Source organism: Geotrypetes seraphini, chromosome 8 (assembly GCF_902459505.1).
Source record: "Geotrypetes seraphini chromosome 8, aGeoSer1.1, whole genome shotgun sequence".
Classification (NCBI taxonomy): domain Eukaryota; kingdom Metazoa; phylum Chordata; class Amphibia; order Gymnophiona; family Dermophiidae; genus Geotrypetes; species Geotrypetes seraphini.
Genome location: NC_047091.1, coordinates 24,444,439 through 24,465,495, shown reverse-complemented (window position 1 = coordinate 24,465,495; position 21,057 = coordinate 24,444,439). Strand labels below are relative to the sequence as shown.

Sequence of the window (21,057 nt, the reverse complement as noted above, 5' to 3'; positions counted from 1 at the left end):
CGACTCCTTCTCCCTACCAAACCAATTTTCAGCTCATTCTTCCCAGGCAGATTCTACCGAGCTGGATCCACTGCCACACTGTGACCAGGACAATCAACCCGACTGCAAACTTGCTTTCATTCCTCATGTGCCCACAAACCAGCGCAGGACGAGCGGAGCGCTGGGTTCCCTGCCTGCTCTGATGCTGAACACACTTTGCAAGCTGCTGCCGGAGTCTGGGCTGTCTGTAGGGGTCCCACTGCATTGCAGAAGAAATTGCCATGGCAACACAGTCGAGGAAGGGCTGTGCAGACCCAGACAAATTAGGAGAAGATGAGCAGAAAGAGAAAGTGGGCAGGGCGGGGCAGGCAGCAGCCAGACCTCTCACCTATTGATCCTCTGCTACCAAGTGCATGATTGAATCTTCAAGACAGAGCCTGGCTTCTCTCTCATGGCTTTTTGTTGCTTTAGAGGTTATTTCTTAGTATTTAACAGCCTTCAGTATACTGCTACCCCCAAGGCCCTCCCATCGATTCCCTCTGCTGTATTCACACTTTATCTCTCATCAGTGTTATGCATACATTGGGCTCAGATGAAGAACCACTCTTCAGCTGTCTGTGCTGTATTCAAGCTTTACATGTATTGGTGCTACTCCTTCTGCATGAAGCTGCAAAGTCTACAAAATCCTGAGTGGAGTAGAACGGGTACAAACGAATCGATTTTTCACTCCATCAAAAATTACAAAGACTAGGGGACACTCGATGAAGTTACAGGGAAATACTTTTAAAACCAATAGGAGAGATTTTTTTTCACTCAGAGGATGTGGTAAGATCAGATAGCGTAACTGGTTTTACGAAAGGTTTGGACAAGTTCCTGGAGGAAAAGTCCATAATCTGTTATTGAGAAAGACATGGGGGAAGCCACTGCTTGCCCTGGATCGGTAGCATGGAATGGAGCTACTCCTTGGGTTTTGGCCAGGAGCTAGGAACCTGGATTGGCCACTATGAGAACGGGCTATTGGGCTTGATGGTCCATTGGTCTGACCCAGTAAGGCTATTCTTATGAGAATTGGCACAGTTGCCAGAAGGACTGTTTAATTGCAGTATTGGTGTTTATCTATGGGATCAGGTAACAAAGCATATTCTGTACATGTAACATGCTCTACACTTGGAAACTCATCCTTACAAAACTGTGCGTCATGTGTAGAGTTGGTGCAGAGAAAGATGTACTTTCCAAGGGGTGGAGCGTGATGTATGCACATACTTCATAAACCATACATCTACATCCATAGGGATAATTCCGTCATGCCCTTTCCACTTGAAAAGCACAAGGGAAATGGCAGCTTTGAGATGGCCCATTGGTGGGAGGTCCCAGGGCTGCTGCTTGGGTAGAGCAGAGGGCAAGTTACTGTGTGTGAAATAATGTGCACACATTCACAGATGACGTTGATACATTGAGAATCTGTGCACTGATAGGGAACGGTACAGTTTAGGGGTTGAAGAACATATGTGCACGGCAGAACAGCGGGATTTGGGTGTGATGATCTTACGGTGGCCAAACAAGTTGAAAAAAGTGACGGTGAAAGCTAGAAGGATGCTAGGTTGCATAGGGAGAGGTATGGCCAGTAGGAAAAAGGAGGTATTGATGCCCCTGTATAAGACGTTGGTGAACCTCATTTGGAATATTGTGTACAATTCTGGAGACCTTCAAAAAGATGTAAAAAGGATGGAGTCAGTTCAGAGGAAGGCTACTAAAATGGTGCGTGGTCTTCGTGATAAGGCGTATGGGGACTGACTTAAAGATCTCAATCTGTAGACTTTGGAGAAAAGGCGGGAGAGGGGAGATATGATAGAGACTTTTAAATACCTACATGGGGTAAATGCGCATGAGTCGAGTCTCTTTCATTTAAAAGGAAGCTCTGCAATGAGAGGGCATAGGATGAAGTTAAGAGGTGAGAGGCTCCGGAGTAATCTGAGGAAATGTATTTTACAGAAAGAGTGGCAGATGCATGGAACAGTCTCCCAGAAGAGGTGGTGGAGACGGAGACTGTATCTGAATTCATGAGAGCCTGGAATAGGCACGTGGGATCTCTCAGAAAGAGAAAGAGATAAAGGTTACTGCGGATGGGCAGACTAGGTGGGCCTGTTGGCCTTTATCTACCGTCATGTTTCTGGAAGCCTGTTTTATAAAGACACAAAGGAGCCTCGGGAGTCTTTGTAGAACTGATTTAAACTGGATCTCTGTCCTGAAACTCAGGGGCACGCCACATGTGAAAGTATGCACTCTATGACATATTGCACCAAAGGTCCCACAGGCACACCCGTGGCTGGGGCTTTGTTGGAGGAAGGGGCGTTGCATCTTGGAACTACAGCACCTGATTATGGTTTACAGTTTGCGTATGCCTTTCAGCGCTGTAGAAATTATAAATAGCAGTATAGGAATAAAAATTGTAAGGGCTGTTCCATTCCAGGGAAATTTTGTGAAGCATTTTTGGGTGTATACATGCAAAATAGCATGCACAGTGACAAGAAGCACACTTTTACACAATTTGCATGGAATATGTTCACAGGCGTAGTTGGGGGGGGGGGGGGCATTTTACCGTCATTCTGATAGCTTTGCAAAATGTATTTTATAAAGACACTTAGATGGCTCTTGGACCCGTTATAATGCTGCATCTCGGATATTGCCCATAGGCCAGATGGAATATTTGCCCCTGCATTGTGTCTAGTGGAAGACCCTTCTTGTCCCGATGCAGGAGTCGTTGCCGTACCCAGCACCGAGCGGATGCGAGGACCGACGGCCTGATCTGGATAGGACCCAGCTCAGGACCGTCAGAGGGCTGCGTCTCCATGGAGACGAGATACTGCGCTGCCATAGGCTGCTAGTTGCAGGGCAGAGAGAAGATGCGAGGCAGAAGCTCCAAGAGTCATGTGTGGCAAAAATAGACCATTTAATTTAAAATCTGAACCATTTATTTATTTATTATGGGGAAGACAGATCATCAGAGAGCTATTCTTGGGGAATCTTGTGAACGTGTTTATTTTCAGCCACGCAGAAGCTGCTGTAAACCCTTCCACGCCAGCGTAGCTGAACCAAGATTGAAGGGTGTCAGGTCACTACGGACAGACGGCTGAAGGGCTTCAGACCTGCTCTGTGTCGTGAATAGACTGGCTGCTTTGTAATAGAGATTCAGTTGCTAGCCTGGGGGTAGGTACGCTCCCCTCCCCCTCCTGAATTAGGTTCACTTGATTGTTACTACAAGACCTCATCTTTTGGGCCTGGAGACTGGACAAATGTTAGAGCTGGCCACTTCTACAGTCACCCTGATCTTGCCAATCCTTCTTGTCCCCCGTCCCCAGATAAACCAGGAATTTTGAAATCACAATTTGCATTCTGTTATGCTGACAACTACAAATCCCAGAATGCACCAGGCTGCTCCTCCAGGAGCACAAAACGTGGCATGCTCTGTAAAACATATTCGATAACCAGTAGCATTCCTGTACAATTTGGGGGTAATTTTATGAGAGGCTTCATGCACGGAGATTGATATTTATACATATGCATTCAAAACTAGGCAAAGAGAAACAGCATCTACAAACAAGGTGTCCCTGGGGGTGGAGAATGTGTGGAGCTGGTGTGGGACTGACGCTTAGGCACTTAATTTAGCGACACACACACACACACGTGTAATCACACTTGCCTTGCACCTATGCTCCTTCTTAGTCTAGACACCCTGTGGAAAAATTAGCCTCTATGCAGGATTTACCTTCTGGCGCCCAGAAAGGGAGAAGGGATTGAGACAGTTGGGTTTTCCTTCCATTGCTTTCAATCCGTCTTCCATTTTCTGGAGCCCCCGTTGGATCTCTTCAACCCAAAACACACCCTGCTCCCTCTGCTGTGACACTGAAAAGGCAGCAAAGGATGTCATTTCACAATGCCCAGGGTGTGGGATACTGACCCACCTGATCAGCCATCTGGGTCCTTTCTACTTTTCCCTGTGGACTCAGCTTTGACATTCTGCCACCCCCAATGCACTGATGAGAGGCTCAGCAAATGCCAATGGCGAAACAGATGAAAGGGACCAACTTCGAGCTCAAGGGGAATAATTGAGCACTGGGTTTTCAGATGCAGGAGGGGTTTCATCCAACAGACAGATGTAAGTCAGCCCCCGGGTCCCATCAGAAAAGTAAAAAGGCAGATGTAAAGAGCAGCTTTGGGGCTGGATTGGTTTGCATCCAAATGATCTGTCCTTTCGGAGGAACCTGAAGGCCTTCACTTAAAGGGGACCATTGATTGCGAAGGATTCAGCTGGAAAATGAGGATTAGGTGTTATTTATGAGGTTTAATTCTATCATTAGGTGCTCTGTTAGCATTTAGCCAGTGTCGTTGTTATTAATTCTGTCACTTTGTAATATTGATCATGGTTGTACATGTAAGTAGTTCAACATGCGAGAGAGACTATGGATTGCTTTATTGTAAACAGCTCAATCTTGTAAGGAAGAGGCGTTTAGCCAATTTTTATAAATAACTATAATAAAATTATAAACAGAAGATCCAAAAGGCAGGTCCAGAAATCCATATGGCACACTGAAGCTAAAGGTTCAGCATATTCACAGAAGAGGTACAGTCTAGGCTGCTCCAACCTCTCCTTGTGCCCCCCCCACCACCACCAGCACAGGAAACAATACTGCAAACTCCCCCTCCCTCACCACTAGCACACACTGTGTCACACCCCAGCACAGGAAGCAATAGTGCAAACTCCCCCTCCCCCACCACAAGCTCACACTGTGTCACACCCCAGCACAGGAAACAATAGTGCAAACTCCCCCTCCCTCACCACTAGCACACACTGTGTCACACCCCAGCACAGGAAACAATAGTGCAAACTCCCCCTCCCCTCACCACTAGCACACACTGTGTCATACCCCAGCACAGGAAACAATCGTGCAAACTCCCCCTCTCCCACCACAAGCTCACACTGTGTCACGCCCCAGCACAGGAAACAATAATGCAAACTCCCCCTCCCTCACCACTAGCACACACTGTGTCACACCCCAGCATAGGAAGCAATAGTGCAAACTCCCCCTCCCCCACCACAAGCTCACACTGTGTCACACCCCAGCACAGGAAACAATAGTGCAAACGCCCCATCCCCTCACCACTAGCACACACTGTGTCATACCCCAGCACAGGAAACAATAGTGCAAACTCCCCCTCCCTCACCACTAGCACACACTGTGTCACACCCCAGCACAGGAAGCAATAGTGCAAACTCCCCCTCCGCCACCACAAGCTCACACTTTGTCACACCCCAGCACAGGAAACAATAGTGCAAACTCCCCCTCCCTCACCACTAGCACACACTGTGCCATACCCCAGCACAGGAAGCAATAGTGCAAACTCCCCCTCCCTCACCACTAGCACACACTGTGTCACACCCCAGCACAGGAAGCAATAGTGCAAACTCCCCCTCCCCCACCACAAGCTCACACTGTGTCACACCCCAGCACAGGAAACAATAGTGCAAACTCCCCCTCCTCCACCACTAGCACACACTGTGTCATACCCCAGCATAGGAAACAATAGTGCAAACTCCCCCTCCCTCACCACTAGCACACACTGTGTCACACCCCAGCATAGGAAGCAATAGTGCAAACTCCCCCTCCCCCACCACAAGCTCACACTGTGTCACACCCCAGCATAGGAAGCAATAGTGCAAATCCCCCCTCCCCCTACCACAAGCTCACACTGTGTCATACTCCAGCACAGGAAACAATAGTGCAAACTCCCCCTCCCCTCACCACTAGCACACACTGTGTCACACCCCAGCATAGGAAGCAATAGTGCAAATCCCCCCTCCCCCTACCACAAGCTCACACTGTGTCATACTCCAGCACAGGAAATAATAGTGCAAACTCCCCCTACCCCACCACTAGCACACACTGTGTCATACCCCAGCACAGGAAACAATAGTGCAAATATCCCCTCCCCCTACCACAAGCTCACACTGTGTCATACCCCAGCACAGGAAACAATAGTGCAAATTCCCCCTCCCCCTACCACAAGCTCACACTGTGTCATACCCCAGCACAGGAAGCAATAGTGCAATTCCCCCTCCCCCCACCACAAGCTCACACTGTGTCACACCCCATCACAGGAAATAATAGTGCAAACTCCCCCTCCTCCACCATTAGCACACACTGTGTCACACCCCAGCACAGGAAACAATAGTGCAAACTCCCCCTTCCCCCACCACAAGCACACACTGTATCACACCACAGCACAGGAAACAATAATTCAAACCTCACCACAAATACACTTGTGTTACACCACAGCACAGGAAACAACAGTGAAAACTCCCCCTCCCCCACCACAATTACACACTGTGTTACACTACAGCACAAGAAACAATAGTGCAAACCTCACCACAAGCACACCTTGTGTTACACCACAGCACAGGAAACAATAGTGCAAACCTCACCACAAGCACACCTTGTGTTACACCACAGCAAAAGAAACAATAGTTCAAACCTCATCACAAGCACACCTTGTGTTACACCACAGCACAGGAAATAGTGTAAACCTCACCACAAGCACACCTTGTGTTACACCACAGCACAGGAAACAATAGTGAAAACTCCCCCTCCCCCATCACAATTACACACTGTGTTACACCACAGCACAAGAAACAATAGTGCAAACTTCACTACAAGCACACCTTGTGTTACACCAAAGCACAGGAAACAATAGTGCAAACCTCACCACAAGCACACCTTGTGTTACACCACAGCACAGGAATCAATAGTGCAAACTCTCTCATCACAAGCACACACTGTACCATACCACAGAACAAGTGTGGAACAGGTAGTAGCAATGAAAACTTTACCGTACTCTCCAGCCATTGTAGCTGAAGAAGAATAAAGGCCAAACGTTATTTTCCTTTCACAGCTCAGTTTTTTCACGTAATGCAAACTTTTGTTCTTTTTCTAGAGAGTGGCACAAAGAAGCTGCGTAGTAATATCCGAAGGAGCACCGAAACTGGCATCGCAGTGGAGATGCGGAACCGAGTCACTCGGCAAGGAAGCCGTGAGTCAACAGATGGGAGCACCAACAGCAACAGCTCCGATGGCACGTAAGTGTCCGAGTGCGATTTCTCTACAGGTTTGTGTTTGACCGGGCTCGGTGTTTCTGCCTGGAATTAGGACTTAGCCTCCTTCTTTCTAGTGATTTTGCATCCGTTGCCAAAATCTGTTGTGGAATCTAGGAAACCAAGAATTTATAGCAGAATGATTTACTGAAGTTGAGCCACTGATGGCTCCAAGTTTCCCTAGAGCTCCTGGAGTAAAGGAGAGAGCAGATCCAGGAAACCAGACGCAGCCAAGACTTACAGACATTCCCTGACAGGGGAGTCTCCTCTCACTGGGGGAGCTATGGAAATATTTTTTTATTTTTTTTATTGACTTTTTTATACCGTTCTCCCAAGGGTGCTCAGAACGGTTTACATTAATTTATTCAGGTACACAAGCATTTTTCCCTGTCTGTCCCGGCGGGCTCACAATCTACCTTGGGTTCAGGTTCCCTCAACCAGAGATTAAAAAACTAGCCATTCCTTTAGTACCGCAAAAAGAAAGGCCTCAGTCGGCTCAATTTCCGTGGGATTGTATCAACTGTTCCTCATTTCTTCTAGCTGGTCCCTCTACTAATTATACTAGTCGTGGAGTAGAGGCCTAGTGGTTAGGGCTGCAGGTTCGAGCCCAGCACTGCTCCTTGTGACCCTGGGCAAGTCACTTAACTCCTCCTTGCCTCAGGTACAGTAGATAAGAGTGTGAGCCCACCAGGACAGACAGGAATACTTGAATACCTGAATGTAAACCATTGAGACTGTAAGTGGTCTATAAATACTAAATACAAATATACTAATGGTTAGTTCAGGGGGTTGAGATCCTGCACAAGTCACTTAACCCCTCCAGGTACATTAGATAAGAGTGTGAACCCACAAGGGACAGAAAAAAAAGTACCTCAGTATATAGGTAAACCTAGGATTAGCAGATTTTCTGTCCGGAAAATCCGGATCCCTAGACCCACCCATCCCCACCCCAGTTCCATCCTGTCACACCGCCAAGCCCCACCTCCAATCCTGCCCCAGCCCCGTCCCTCACTGCCTTCTCTCAGGCAGGACATTCGCGCATGCGCGGATGCTCGTCTACACGAAGGAAAGCTTTTCAAAACCCGGACATGCCGTCCAGACCCCCGGACATGTCCTCAAAAGGAGGACATGTCCAGAGAAATCCGGACGTCTAGTAACCCTATGTAAATCACTTTGATTTGTTTCAAATGCATTATCGTTCTCCTTGTTGAGAAATTTGAATCTGGTGCTTTTTCCAGATTCAAATTCAGTAAACTTTATTGGTATGACAACTTTTTATTTACTGCCAAAGTAATGCAGAGGGAGCTAATTTTAAAAGCGATCCCCTAGACAGGCAGGGCACATAGAGACACCTATAGCAGTAAACAGTATACCAGTATTACTTTATAAACCAGCCTAACTGAAAGCTGATACCGTATATAGGATTACGTCTGCTCTGCGGCTGGCACGTGCCAGAAAAGTTTACTACTCAGCGTGAAAACAATGATGTCAGTTTTCCCTGTTCTGTCTCTCTCTTCCAGGTTCATTTTCCCGACGACCAGGCTGGGAGCTGAAAGTCAGTTCAGTGATTTTTTAGATGGTCTCGGGCCTGCACAGATAGTGGGTAGACAGACTCTGGCAACACCACCTATGGGTGAGTCTTCTCACGTGCCAATCTGCGGTATCGTTTAACATATCTGCATGTAGCTCACGCCGCGTCACTAGTAGTACACCACTCCTGTTTCAAAAGTGCTGAAACAGCCGAAAACCTGTCCAAGCAAAAGTGAAGTTACAAGTGTGTTCTGTGGTGCCAATTAAAATGCTTATGTTTATTGGAAGCTTCTAGAGCAGGGGTGGGCAACTCTGGTCCTTGAGGGCTGGAATCCAGTCGGGTTTTCAGGATTTCCCCAATGAATATGCTTTCAATGCATATTCATTGGTGAAATCCTGAAAACTCGACAGGATTCCGGCCCTTGAGGACCGGAGTTGACCACCTCTGTTCTATACCGCTACTAATGACTGGGAAGTCAATTTAGAGCAGTCTATTTGCATGAGCTTTAGTAAAGATGTTACGAGTTAAATATGTGTATATTTTACCTATTTCTGTACATATACTATTTTTATAATTTCTGTGTATCATATATTTATCTTTGTATTATTCGTGAGTTCACCCTTTCCATGAGGGTAGTCGCCTCCTGTTTCCTCCATGTTGCTATTCCCCCTCATTGTTTCTTTATTCGCTCACGTGTACTGTGAAGAGTATCGTCTTTATTCCTTGCTTGGACTTTGTGCTTTTCTACTTTTAATTCCCTCGGAAGCGAGTTCCACCCCATTGGGGCCATCACCGAGAACATTCTTTTCCTGACACTTTTGTATTTGATGTCTCTGAAGGGAGGATATTCTAGGCTCGAGTGTAGGGCGTGAGTTGGTTAATGGTGGTCTATTCTATTTACTAGGCTTTCCAGTTCTGAAAGATGAAGGATTTTGTGTGTCAGCAATTTCACTCTGCCTTCAGTCAAGAGCCAGTGAATCTCTTTCAGTAGCGGGGTGGCACTCGTCTGCCTCGATTTTCCCAGCAGAAATTTAGCTGCAGTGTTTTGTACTATTGGGATCTGCCTGATCATGTATTTTGGGACGCCCAGCATTACTCAAAGATTGAGAATACCAGGTTATGCACTATTATTCAAATCATATGCAAAACTCATTTGAAACAAAGGCAATAATAATAATTTAAAAAGGATATGCATGATAAGCATTTAGGCCTGGATTCTATAAACCGCGAGAGGCACGTCCTGTAGGCGTGGACGACTCTCCTCCTCGCCAGTGTGTCGCGACACACGTGAAATCTCAGGAGGCACACTGGTGCGTGCGATACACTGCATTAGAAATGAATGGAAGGAAATCTAGTGATTGCAGACAATGCGCATGGAAATGAGCACTGGATCTCTGGAACGGAGAAAAACCCAGCCCTGGCTCTCCTTGTGCTCAATAATTAATCTGTAGAACAGCCAATTTGGCTCTCCTTAGTGCACTTGTGGGGAAGCAGAATATCACCATATAAATGTTTCTCCAGACTCCAGAGATTAACATTCAGTAGGACGGACAGAGCCTGTCACACAGCAAAATCAATTTTGTTAAAGGAACAAGATGAAATTCTAGTGCTTTAGCAGAAGAATATGGATATTTGTGTGAGTGACAGAGATCACACCCTCAAAAAGATATAAACAGGATGGAGTTGGTCCAGAGGAAGACTACTAAAAGAGTCGGTGGTCTCGTCATAAGGCTTCCGGGGACAGACTTAAAGATCTTAATATATACTTTGGAAGAAGCTTTCAATTGAAAGGAAGCTCTGAAATGAGGGGTAGATTGTAAGCTCTTCTGAGCAGGGACTGTCTATTGTATGTTAACATGTTCAGCCTTTCAGTGCTATAGAAATAATAAACAATAGTAGTAGTAGTATAAAATGAAAGTGAAAGGGGACAGGTTCAAGAATAACCAGAGGAATGGCCTCTTCATGAATTTGTGGTGGTAGAGATGAAGACTGTATCTGAATTTAAGAAAGCTTGGGACAAGTACATGGGGGAGGAAGGGTTGGGCAGATGGATATGCCATAGAGTCTTTAACCGTCTTCATTTTTCTCTGTCTCTATGTAAGCCTGTTTTAGCAAAGGTCATGGAGAAGATGAGCCCCCTCACCACCCCATTGAGAAAATGGGGGTCTTAAGGGGTCTGATGGTATTCTGGAGTGGGTACTATCTGCCACACAGTGGCTGAATCCTGCTGTTGCAGCCAAAGCATCTAGCAGTGAATCTGAACCTCTGTTTGATTTTGACTCTAATTCTATCAGCTAACACACTGACGTTTGCAAGACAGAACTAAGAAGTTAGATTTGTCCCATCCTGCTTTTTCTTTACAAAATCAATGTTGCTCACTTATGTTGGCCATCATTGCAAACAGAAGTCTTGTGCCTGCCTCTAGTCGGTAGATGTTGGGAAGGGCTGTTCTGTGCTTCCTTAGCGGAGAAATAGCTGAGGGCCAGCTCAGCCTTTACACAAACGAGGCTGCCACCTAGGGGCAAACCAATCACTACCTCACTACCTCAAAGGACCTCGAGCGCTTACTTTATCTGCAGAGATAGTGAGCAGTTCTGAGACCACCTTCATGGTGTGTTTGTGTAACGCACAAAGGCTGAAACCTGCTGTAAATCTAGGGTTACCAGATGTCTGAATTTCCCCGTCCAGGTCTAGGGGTCCGGATTTTGTTAAAGTAAAATCTGGTAACCCTCTGTAAATCCCATCACCCAAACTGTGCATGAAAACCCAATATTCTATTATACTGCGTGCAACTTTTCGACATGCCCTATGCTTGCTCCACCCCTTCCATGGCCCTGCCCCCAGTCTTATAGAATAGCGCACAAGTAAATATGCAAGAGATCCTTATCGGTGCTAATTCACATCATTAATTGGTTGTTGGAATCCAATTATTGACGGTCAACAGTTCGTTGGCCAACTTAGTTGTGCTCCCGAATCTAGGGGCCATATAGACTCCGAGGGACAAAGGCACCGTTGAAAATGTGCATCTAATCCACGCTATTCTGTATGTAGAAGTATTGATCTTGGGCACCTTATCTGGGCTGTACGCTCCGGTTTATACCTGGTTTTGGTATGTCTAGTCAAAAGATATACTAAAGGATTCAGCTTTCACTCAACCCAGCCAAATGTGAGTGTACAAGATCACCATCTTTATCTTTACCTTCACCACCAATTATTGACAACCATCCTTTCCAGTTTTCGGATACTATCAGGATACTTGGTGTATTATTTGACAATCAACTCGGTTTTAAGCCAAAGATCAATTCAGTCATTTGTTCATCTTTTTTTTTTTTTTTTTTGCATTACAGCGTATCAAATCACGTCAAGCTATTCTTTCTCCCAGGTTTCTTTGCACACTCATCCATGCCTTCATTATTTCTCAAATTGATTATTATAATTCCCTTTATGTTGGTCTTCCTTTTTTTTTTTAATGTTTATTGTTCATTTTATATCCCACCAGTGCAAAAGGTCTAGGCGAGAGCAGCTGACAAACTTGCTGCCTGTGTCGTGTTGGCCATCCCTCTGATGTAGCTTCCTAGGCGTGGGATCCTGAAGCGACATCAGAGAGAGGCGACACCAACATGGGCAGCAAGTTTGTAATGCTGCTCGCACAGAGAAAATTAAAGAGGTACGAAGGGGGAGGGGAAGGGGCAGATGCACACGGCAGTGGGGGGAGGGGGGAAGAGGACAGGTGCCTTTGCTCTATACAAAGACTGCACCCAGGGTGGGCCACATCCCCTTTACTACGCCAGTGACTGCATAAGAATAGTAGCATAGCACTTATGCAAGGCGGCCTTTACAGAATCGCACTCAGTGACATCTGAAAAACACGCTCACAATCCACCCAATGAAGTCCAATTTATGTCCATTTTGTCGATTGTTAATTATCAGCGTCAATTAAGCCTTTAAGCGTCATTTATAGAACCTGGACCGTTGTGTCACAGGAGCGGAGCAGTGTTAATAGTTGTGATACAACAAAATAAATGAACAGTATCAGTGCGGGCGGAGGGGGAGCGGTCTGCCCCAGACATGGTCTTTGTGAAGGGCACAGGCCCCCCTCTTTCCTGCCCCTCTCCTTGTACCCCGTTCATTTTTCCTGCGCGGGCAGCAAGTTCAGGCTGTTGCTTTTGCTTGGAAAATTAAAAAGGTACCGGGGAAGGGAGGGAGACGCACAAGTGGCGGGGGAGGGGGGCCATCACTTAATCTCTCTGCACCACTGCTTCACACACATCATCAACTTAAAACTGACAAGGCATATGAAGACAACCCTTATGAAGAAAGAAACGATAGAAATGCCGGTTGTAGCTCAATGGGGAGGTGCCAGTCTCTAACTTCCTGAAATCTCTCCCTCCTCAGTTATTTCAAAAGTTCTTGATTAAAAAAACAGACATCTCTACCAAGTTTCAAAACCTTTGCCTCTAGCGGAGAGAAAATGAATTTAGGGTCTGTAAAAGCCTATTGGGATTTGTGGTCTTCAAGCAATCCAAGCTAAGTGACCAACTGATTTGGAATAATTGCAGCTGGCTTAAAAAAATACCCAGACGTAACAAATTGGAGGAGGAGGCATCTCAATTTCCCGTCCCGTCCCCGCAAGCTCTGCCCCTGCCCCATCCCTGCAAGCTCCATCCTCATCTGCACAAGCCTTGAACACTTTTAAATCATAAGTGTTCGAGGCTTGTGCGGTTACGGCAGAGCTTGCAGGAATGGTTCAGATACTGGGACAGAACTTGCGGAAACGGGATGGGGATATTGAGATCCCACTGGGACAAATTTGTCCCCGTGCCATTCTCTTAAGATACAGGAATGGATGCTTGTAGTCTAAACTACTCTCTTCCACTCTCTTCCAGGTGATGTCCACATTGGGATGATCGACAGAAACGGGCAGTTAGAGGTTGAAGTCATCCAGGCACGAGGTCTGACTCCAAAGCTGGGCACCAAATCCATCCCTGGTATGTGGTGGGCTGGATGGGAAGGGTGGGAAGAGGGACTCGGAAAAACAGTATGACTATGGTGGGAAGGCGGAGTCTGTGAGTATCAAAGTGGTCGCGATACAATCACAATTTAACATTCTTGAATAAAAAACCGTACTTTGATCAGTTAGTTCTGAATGTTAAATAATCCTCTTCCATTTTCAGCTCTTAGAAACATAGAAACATGATAGCAGATAAAGGCCAAATGGCCCATCCAGTCTGCCCATCCACAGTAACCATTATCTCTTCCTCTCTCCGAGAGATCCCACGTTCCTATCCCAGGCCCTCTTGAATTCAGACACAGTCTCCGTTTCCACCACCTCTTCCGGGAGACTATTCCACGCCTCTACCACCTTTTATGTAAAAATGTATTTCCTCAGATTACTCCGGAGCTCTTAAGGGAGAGAATTCCGTAGGGCAGGACCAAAGTCTTCCTCCTCATTTTCATTAATCAGAATTTTAAAATCAAATATTTATATATCATATTTGATATACTGTCATTCTGGCAAGATCCAACCAAAACAGTTAACAAAAATACCCGTAACAAAATATAATCTGTGTTGGGTTGAGCACAGCAGTCCAACCAAGTATTGTAGGCATCCTGTATTCAAAGATCTAGAAGACGCCATTGATATTTTCAGTGTCAATGGAGCCTGTTACTGGAAGCTGTGCAGAGATGAGTATTTCTGAATACGATCATACTTCTGTCTGCCAGGACTTGGCCTTGCTACGGCTTCCTGGCCTAATTGCAGCTGTTTCATATCACTCCAGTAGTACTGTAATAAATTAAATTACAGTGGTCAATTTTGTTAGTTACTAAGGAGTACAGATCGTGGTCAAATCTTTTCCAGATCAACCTGGCTTCAGTTTTTGTATATGCTGTAATGACCACGATGATCCATGCTATAGAGGAGTTTTGTTTTGTTATAATTCATTTCTCATCCAAATTTCCACCTGCGCTAAGAACCTCCTTCTTTGGGACAACCTCCAAGCTAGCCAAAACTAGATTTACTTACAGTTATCCATCGGTTTTTCAGGATTCTGCATAGGGTAATATTTGGCAGCCAGTATTTGACCCTGGCTCATCGGATTATCATAACCAAATATCTACAGCTAAGAGACAGCACGCAATGTCTTGTCTGCTAACAATTTTCAACCAAGGGTGACAAGCATTAAATAATAGTGGGGACAATATTGATTCCTGGACTGCTATAACTAAAGAATAACTGACATTTTTCATTTCTCTAAGAAAACCGTCCTTCGGATAAATATATTAAAACCATAAATTGGATAAACTACGTATTTTAGACTTGCAATCCATCTATCTCCTTCAGTCTTTGCAAGAACAATGCATGGCTCAAAAGATCGAGGACTCGGAGGCCCAGTAGAGAAAGTCATCCTACTCATCTCCTTATCTCTGCATACTATCTAGAGTAATATACTCAACAGAAGAGAATCCCTTCTGTGGTCCAGTGTAGAATCCCAACTGGTTTAGATGTAGGACAGTTTTACTCTCAGAGAAGGAACGTATGCAATTTTCAGTTAGCTTCCTCTATAAAGGAAGTGTAGATATTGGTCTGTAGCGTTAAAACCCCTTTATTACTGGCTGAATCACTGCATGTTTCATCAAGAAAGAAATTTCCCTTCTAAAACTGATGAAGAGAAGGTTTGGTTTCATTGCAACCATTGTCTATGCGGTGAAGGGCCACTTTTCATGTCCCCTTCCATAGGTCTCAACTGCTGTAGTAGATAAGTGCAAGTCTTCTCTTGAGGAGAAGGGGGTGGAGCGTCTCTCAGTCAGACTGGGCAAAAGCATTGCCCAGATGGAGTGTTTGATTTACTTGGATTTCTACTGCAGGCCAGCGAGGTAGATGCTCCAACGCTCATAGAATTCCTAAGAGCGTTGGAGCATTTACCTTGCCAGCCCACGGTAGAAACATCTACCATGGCTTTCTAAAAAGAGCCCTTAGTCTTTCACTAATAGAAGTTTTGAGTCTGTTTATGTTTCAGTGAACCCCTCTTTTTGACAGTTGTTTTGTGGTCCTTCCTAGCTCCCTACATTAAAGTTTACCTGCTGGAGAATGGAGCTTGCTTAGCCAAGAAGAAGACCAAAACTGCCAAGAAGACCTGGGATCCTCTGTATCAACAAGCACTTCTCTTTGATGAGGGACCCCAGGGCAAGGTGCTACAGGTAAACATCTCCTCGATCCCATGCAAAAGGCCGGCTTTTCTTGAGGGGCTCTTACAACTTTTGGGCTTGTTTGTTGAATCTTACATTTAATCTAGAGCAGGGGGTTCTCAACCCAGTCTCCGGACCACACCGAGCCAGTCAGGTTTTCATGAAACCCACAATGAATACACAAGAGTAGAGGGAGGAAATGCAAATTTATCTTGGGATTCAGAACTGCGTAATTTGTTTGCATCTTCAATTTCATATATGCATTTCGGAAAACTACTAAAGACATCTCTTTTTGTAAAATTCTTAGGAAAGCAATGAAGATGATATTTCTCTTGTATTTCACTGTTGATGTAAACCGCATCAATCTGAAAGGTATTGTGGTCTAGAAATGTATTTTAAAGTATGTAACATATTCATTATGGGTGTATCCCAAGGACTGGATTGAGAACACCTGATCTAGATGGATTACAAGAAAACCAGAATTAATGGATTGACTTTTAGTACGAATCACGTCCATTTTATTAAAGTACAACCACCTCAGGTCTTGCACATCCTTGCTAAACTTAATCTGCACGGTTGAATGGAAATCATCCAGTCCATGACCTCTGATAGTTTTGTGGAGTGGAAAAGGCAGCTTGTTTGATTGCTCATTTGACAAAGCTCCAGTCAGCAGATTTGTTTCTGACCAAAGCTGACTGCTTGAGGCACAGCGTCCCTCGAGCAAGGGAAGGCAATGAAGTGGCAGCTGAAAATTTACCACTGCTTTTTTCTTTTCCCCTTCTCCAGGTGATAGTTTGGGGAGACTACGGCCGCATGGATCACAAATCTTTCATGGGGATGGCCCAGATCATGCTAGAAGAGCTGGATCTTTCCAGCATGGTTACCGGCTGGTACAAACTCTTCCCGACTTCCTCCTTGGCGGATTCTACTATTGCTCCACTCACACGTCGCTTCTCCCAGTCCTCTCTGGAGAGCTCCACAAGTCCCTCCTGTCCTTAAGGTTTCCGAGGAGGGAAGGAAATGAGGGCGGTGGAAGGGCCGTTGACTGCAATCTAATCCTGACCGGCTCGCAGGAACTTTCAGCAGAATGGCTGTAAATATTAATCAGTGTATGTCCTGAAATAACTCGCTAGCAACAGTATTGGCCACGGGTCTATCACTCCGAACCCGGTAGCCTGAAACGAGATTCTTGTGTGGAAGCCTCTGCGACAGAACCTCACGGTGGAGAAACATACTTGAGAATCCTGATCGCACTCTGCAGAGGCAACAGACTCTGGACCATGCACAGCGGTTCCACTGCCAGAATCACGTTGCTCGAACCTGCTTCTCTCTCTACTATTCTGCTCTCCAAGGAAAAAGTTCAACAGAAACCTAAAATATACTTAGCTATCTATATATAGATATAGAGACATATGTGTAACTGCATCAATGCATTTTTGCTTCTCTCTCTATTTATATATAGACGTGTATAAAGCAAGATGCACCTTTTTTTAAAAAAAATTTCGTTTACTTTTGGGTAAGCCAAGTATCTTTTCTAAGGAACGTAGCATATTATGTAGCTTGCCACATGCTATCTATTGTAGCTCTCTGTGGCCTGTGTGTGGGACCTTCCACAGAGGAGTGGGCGTGGTCAGCAGCCACCTCCTGCCTCGCAGCTTCCACCACACAGATTTTGCAACTCCCATAATGCAATTCCCTCCTCCCGTTCTGCAAGCATGTAGCCCACAAACCCTGACTGCCTACTGCCAGCACAGATGCATTTTGACATGTTTATTTGAAATTATAAGTGCATTTAAAGAGTCTCCTTTTGCATCACTTGAAAACCTACATTTTACTGTACAGCGGTAATGATGTAAGAAGTTGGCAGGCAGACCAAAGCTCAGCGAGGGCTGAGGTCACCCAAAGATGACACTATTCAGCTATCTCTTTCTGTCTCTACTCCATAGCTACATGACACAGGATTACCATGGTCACCGATCAAGGATGAACAACCGAATTACTAACTTCAGCTGCAGGAAAGTATGAAGGCGCCTTTGTCCACACTGGTTCATATTGAGGTCCAGTGGAAGGTGATCGATGAAGAGAGGAGACTGGAGCCTGGAGAACAGAAATGCTCAGAACATGTAGCAACACAGAAAGGTCTGGAAGCTTTCTTCCTAATGAAGGTGCCTATGAATTTTGCTGAAAACTCAGGGTAAGAGCATTAAGACACTGAAATTTCATCACAAATGATACAGTAACTGTTTCATTGGGTAGGAAAAGAAGGACTTTTGCAGAATAGAAGACGGAAGGGTCTGAGGCCTGGACTTTGCTCTCATTCCCAACTCTAGCGTAACTGAACTGTTATCTTTCTGTGATATGCAGTGGAAGTTTGCCTGCCCTGTTCAGTTTCCTTTTATATCAGTGTGATGAAAACTTCTTTGCAGAATGGATGCTTGTAGCCTGTGTTGTTGCATGAAAGGAAAAACTGAGGGAAGTGGTTATGCAAACTCTCTTCGCTCTGGTGTCTCCATTCATCTGCTCTTCTGTTTCCTGGTAGCTATACCACAGAGAATGTGGCGCTTTGTTACCAGCAAAAAAAAAAACCAATTTCAGGCACTATGCAAGGATCAGTTCTGGCTGGTCGCTTTGGTTTGGAATGCTAGTGACCAAAATGGGTAACTTTCAAGCTCCAGTCCTCCTGGGCTGTCTTGATCGAACAATAAAGGCACCACATCTGACCAGCCACCTCCATCCATACCTGTGAGGAATTTTCTCGCCAAGCAATACACCTGATTTTGAAAATCAAGAGGTAGGGTGGGAGACACCTTACTACCTTTCTGCACAAAGAGGAGGGTTTTCCTTCAAAGTCTGGAGCTCGGCACAGACAGACTGCGATCTCTGAGTTTCCCTCCAAACTTGAGCTCATGGTTTCCTGGAGCTGCTCGAGAGGGAACTGCATGCTGCATTGTTTTGTTACATGTAAAGTTCTGTGGTGTCCAAGTGCTGGAGTCTGACCTACATGAATGAGAAAGAGACCCTGAAAGACCCAAGAGAAGCAACTGCGGTACGGGCAGTTGGCTGCTGCTTCACGCTGATGTCAACTGCATGATGGATGGATTGGAATCCTCGCTGCCTTTTTTTTTTTTTTGCTTTCCAGTCTTACCAAGGATAATCTGAAGTTTATAGACAAGGGTATGGGCAACAGCACTCCTGGAGGGCCACAAACTAGCTAGCCTTACAAGATTTCCACGACGACTAGGTATGAAATCTATTTACATAGAACAGAAGCAGTACATGAAAATCAATCTTATGTATATTTGTTGTGGAAACCTTGAAAGCCTGACTGAGGTGTGACCCCTGAGCAGCATGGTTGCCCAAACCTTTAGAGACCATTCAAGACCTGTGCTGCTGTTCGAAGGGTCTGATAAGTAGCCAACGGGTTGTAACTGTTGGGATTTGGATCGCACTATAGATAAACAATTGACAACCTCTCCATTTTCAGTTCTACCAACTGGAAACCCTTTCTGAGGTGCTTTGAACATCATGACTTTCCATAGGAGACAGGATATTCCCTTTCTTTTACTTATGATATAGAGAAAGTAGTTGGCCAGTCCATGGACAATAGACACCCCCAAGTAGATGGAGAGAGGGAGGGAATTATTGCCTTGGAGGGTCATTACTAAGTGAACTTTTCATGGAGAAACTCAACCCAAGGAAAGTCAAGCAACAAATAGAAAGCCGTCGTATATGAGCAGAGGTATTCTGGGATTTCTAGATAACATGGTTTCTCCAAGCTCAAACTTTGCTTTAAGGCAAATTTCCTTCTCAACATTTTCTGCTGTAATCTGGAAGCAGTGCCTCATGGGAAACCTGACTGGCACGATGGAGCTATAGGTAACGTCAAGGACATTCGATGCTGGAGAACAAAACCAGGCTGTTTCCCTTACCATACTGCACATTGGGCACAGCACTGGGTACCTTAGTACGGAAAACACAAAGCTAAGTATTTGTTTACAAGGTCAAGTTTGCTGCTTTTCCCTTCTAATACAAGAGAGACTTTTAAAGGGACTATTCCCAACTCGGACAGAATCAAACTGATTTTCTACATAGAAATACAAGGAAAAGTTAGGCTTCGTTTTAGCTTTTGACCTGCAGAGGGGACGTCTCCACAGAAGAATTCTTGCAGATTACTGTCCGCACCAAAAAGTGTTTGTGATGTTTCTTAGCCCACCTTCGGTAACCCTACCAGAACAGGGAGCCAGCCACCGTGTCCTTAAAACAAAGGCGAAACATTCAACTCCTTCCTCTTTTTTGCATTCTCCCTGTTCCACGTTCTAAGACGACGACTTACCAAGAGCTTTGTCCATTGTGTGTGTCTGTAAAACTGACTTCAATATATCTGGCTAAGAACTGAGAGAGGAGGAAGAGGTGGAGCTAACCGAGCCCAAATACTCGCACTGACCAGCACCCCTTAAGTACTGAAGTCTCAGCTCCCATTTCCACGTTAAATCGCTCCTCTCGATTGAAAGTGCACAGTAAACCATGCGCTGCTGATCTAGGCTACAGCTGTCTGGATTTGCTGAAGAGCCTGAAGAAGAAAAAAGGCCAAAAGGACTAACAATAGTTTAATAAAGTGTTTCCCTGAAAATAAGAGTGTCTTATGTTCATTTTGGGTCCAAAAACGCACTAGGGCTTCTTTTCGGGGACTGTCTTATTTTTCTCATGTACAATGATCCTCTCGCCCTTCCTCTCCTCCACCGCAATTCTTCCTCTTTCCTCCCCTTGTGCCTTCCTTCTGCAGCATTTTTCTGTCCCTCCCCATTAGAAGCAGTACTGCCAACACAGACCTTCATCTGCAACTATCCAGGGAGTTTTCCCATATTTTATATCTTCCCACTGCTAACTTGGTTTACTCCACTCATCTTAGGCGTAGTCCTCAGCCACATACCAAGCCACAGTCCAAATCCCTAAAATTTCAAGTCCTGAACTCACCTATTTGGTCTTACCATAGTACAATGACCAAGACTCTCTCTCCTCTCACACAGCATCTTTCCATCCCCCCCCCACCACCACGCAGCCAAACCCCTGCTGATCCTCATCTTTCCATCTCTCCCTCCCATCTGAATCCTGCTGACCCTCAAGACTCAAACAGCAGCATCGGCAGCACTGCTTTGTGACCTTCCCTGCGCCACACTGCTGATGATATCATCAGAGATGCGGCAGAGGGAAT

The 21,057-nt window shown here is 45.5% G+C and overlaps 1 protein-coding gene across 1 annotated transcript in view; it reads left to right on the top strand.

Annotated features, from left to right (window-relative positions):
* The window catches only part of RIMS3 (regulating synaptic membrane exocytosis 3), a 60,568-nt gene extending 40,142 nt beyond the window's left edge, over window positions 1–20,426 (top strand). Inside the window, exons 2-6 of the mRNA XM_033956158.1 lie at window positions 6,970–7,111; window positions 8,647–8,759; window positions 13,544–13,645; window positions 15,718–15,857; window positions 16,632–20,426. Coding sequence (XP_033812049.1) covers window positions 6,970–7,111; window positions 8,647–8,759; window positions 13,544–13,645; window positions 15,718–15,857; window positions 16,632–16,844 — 710 coding nt within the window. The 3' untranslated portion in view covers window positions 16,845–20,426. The remainder of the gene's footprint in view (window positions 1–6,969; window positions 7,112–8,646; window positions 8,760–13,543; window positions 13,646–15,717; window positions 15,858–16,631) is intronic.
* Window positions 20,427–21,057: the final 631 nt, after the last annotated feature.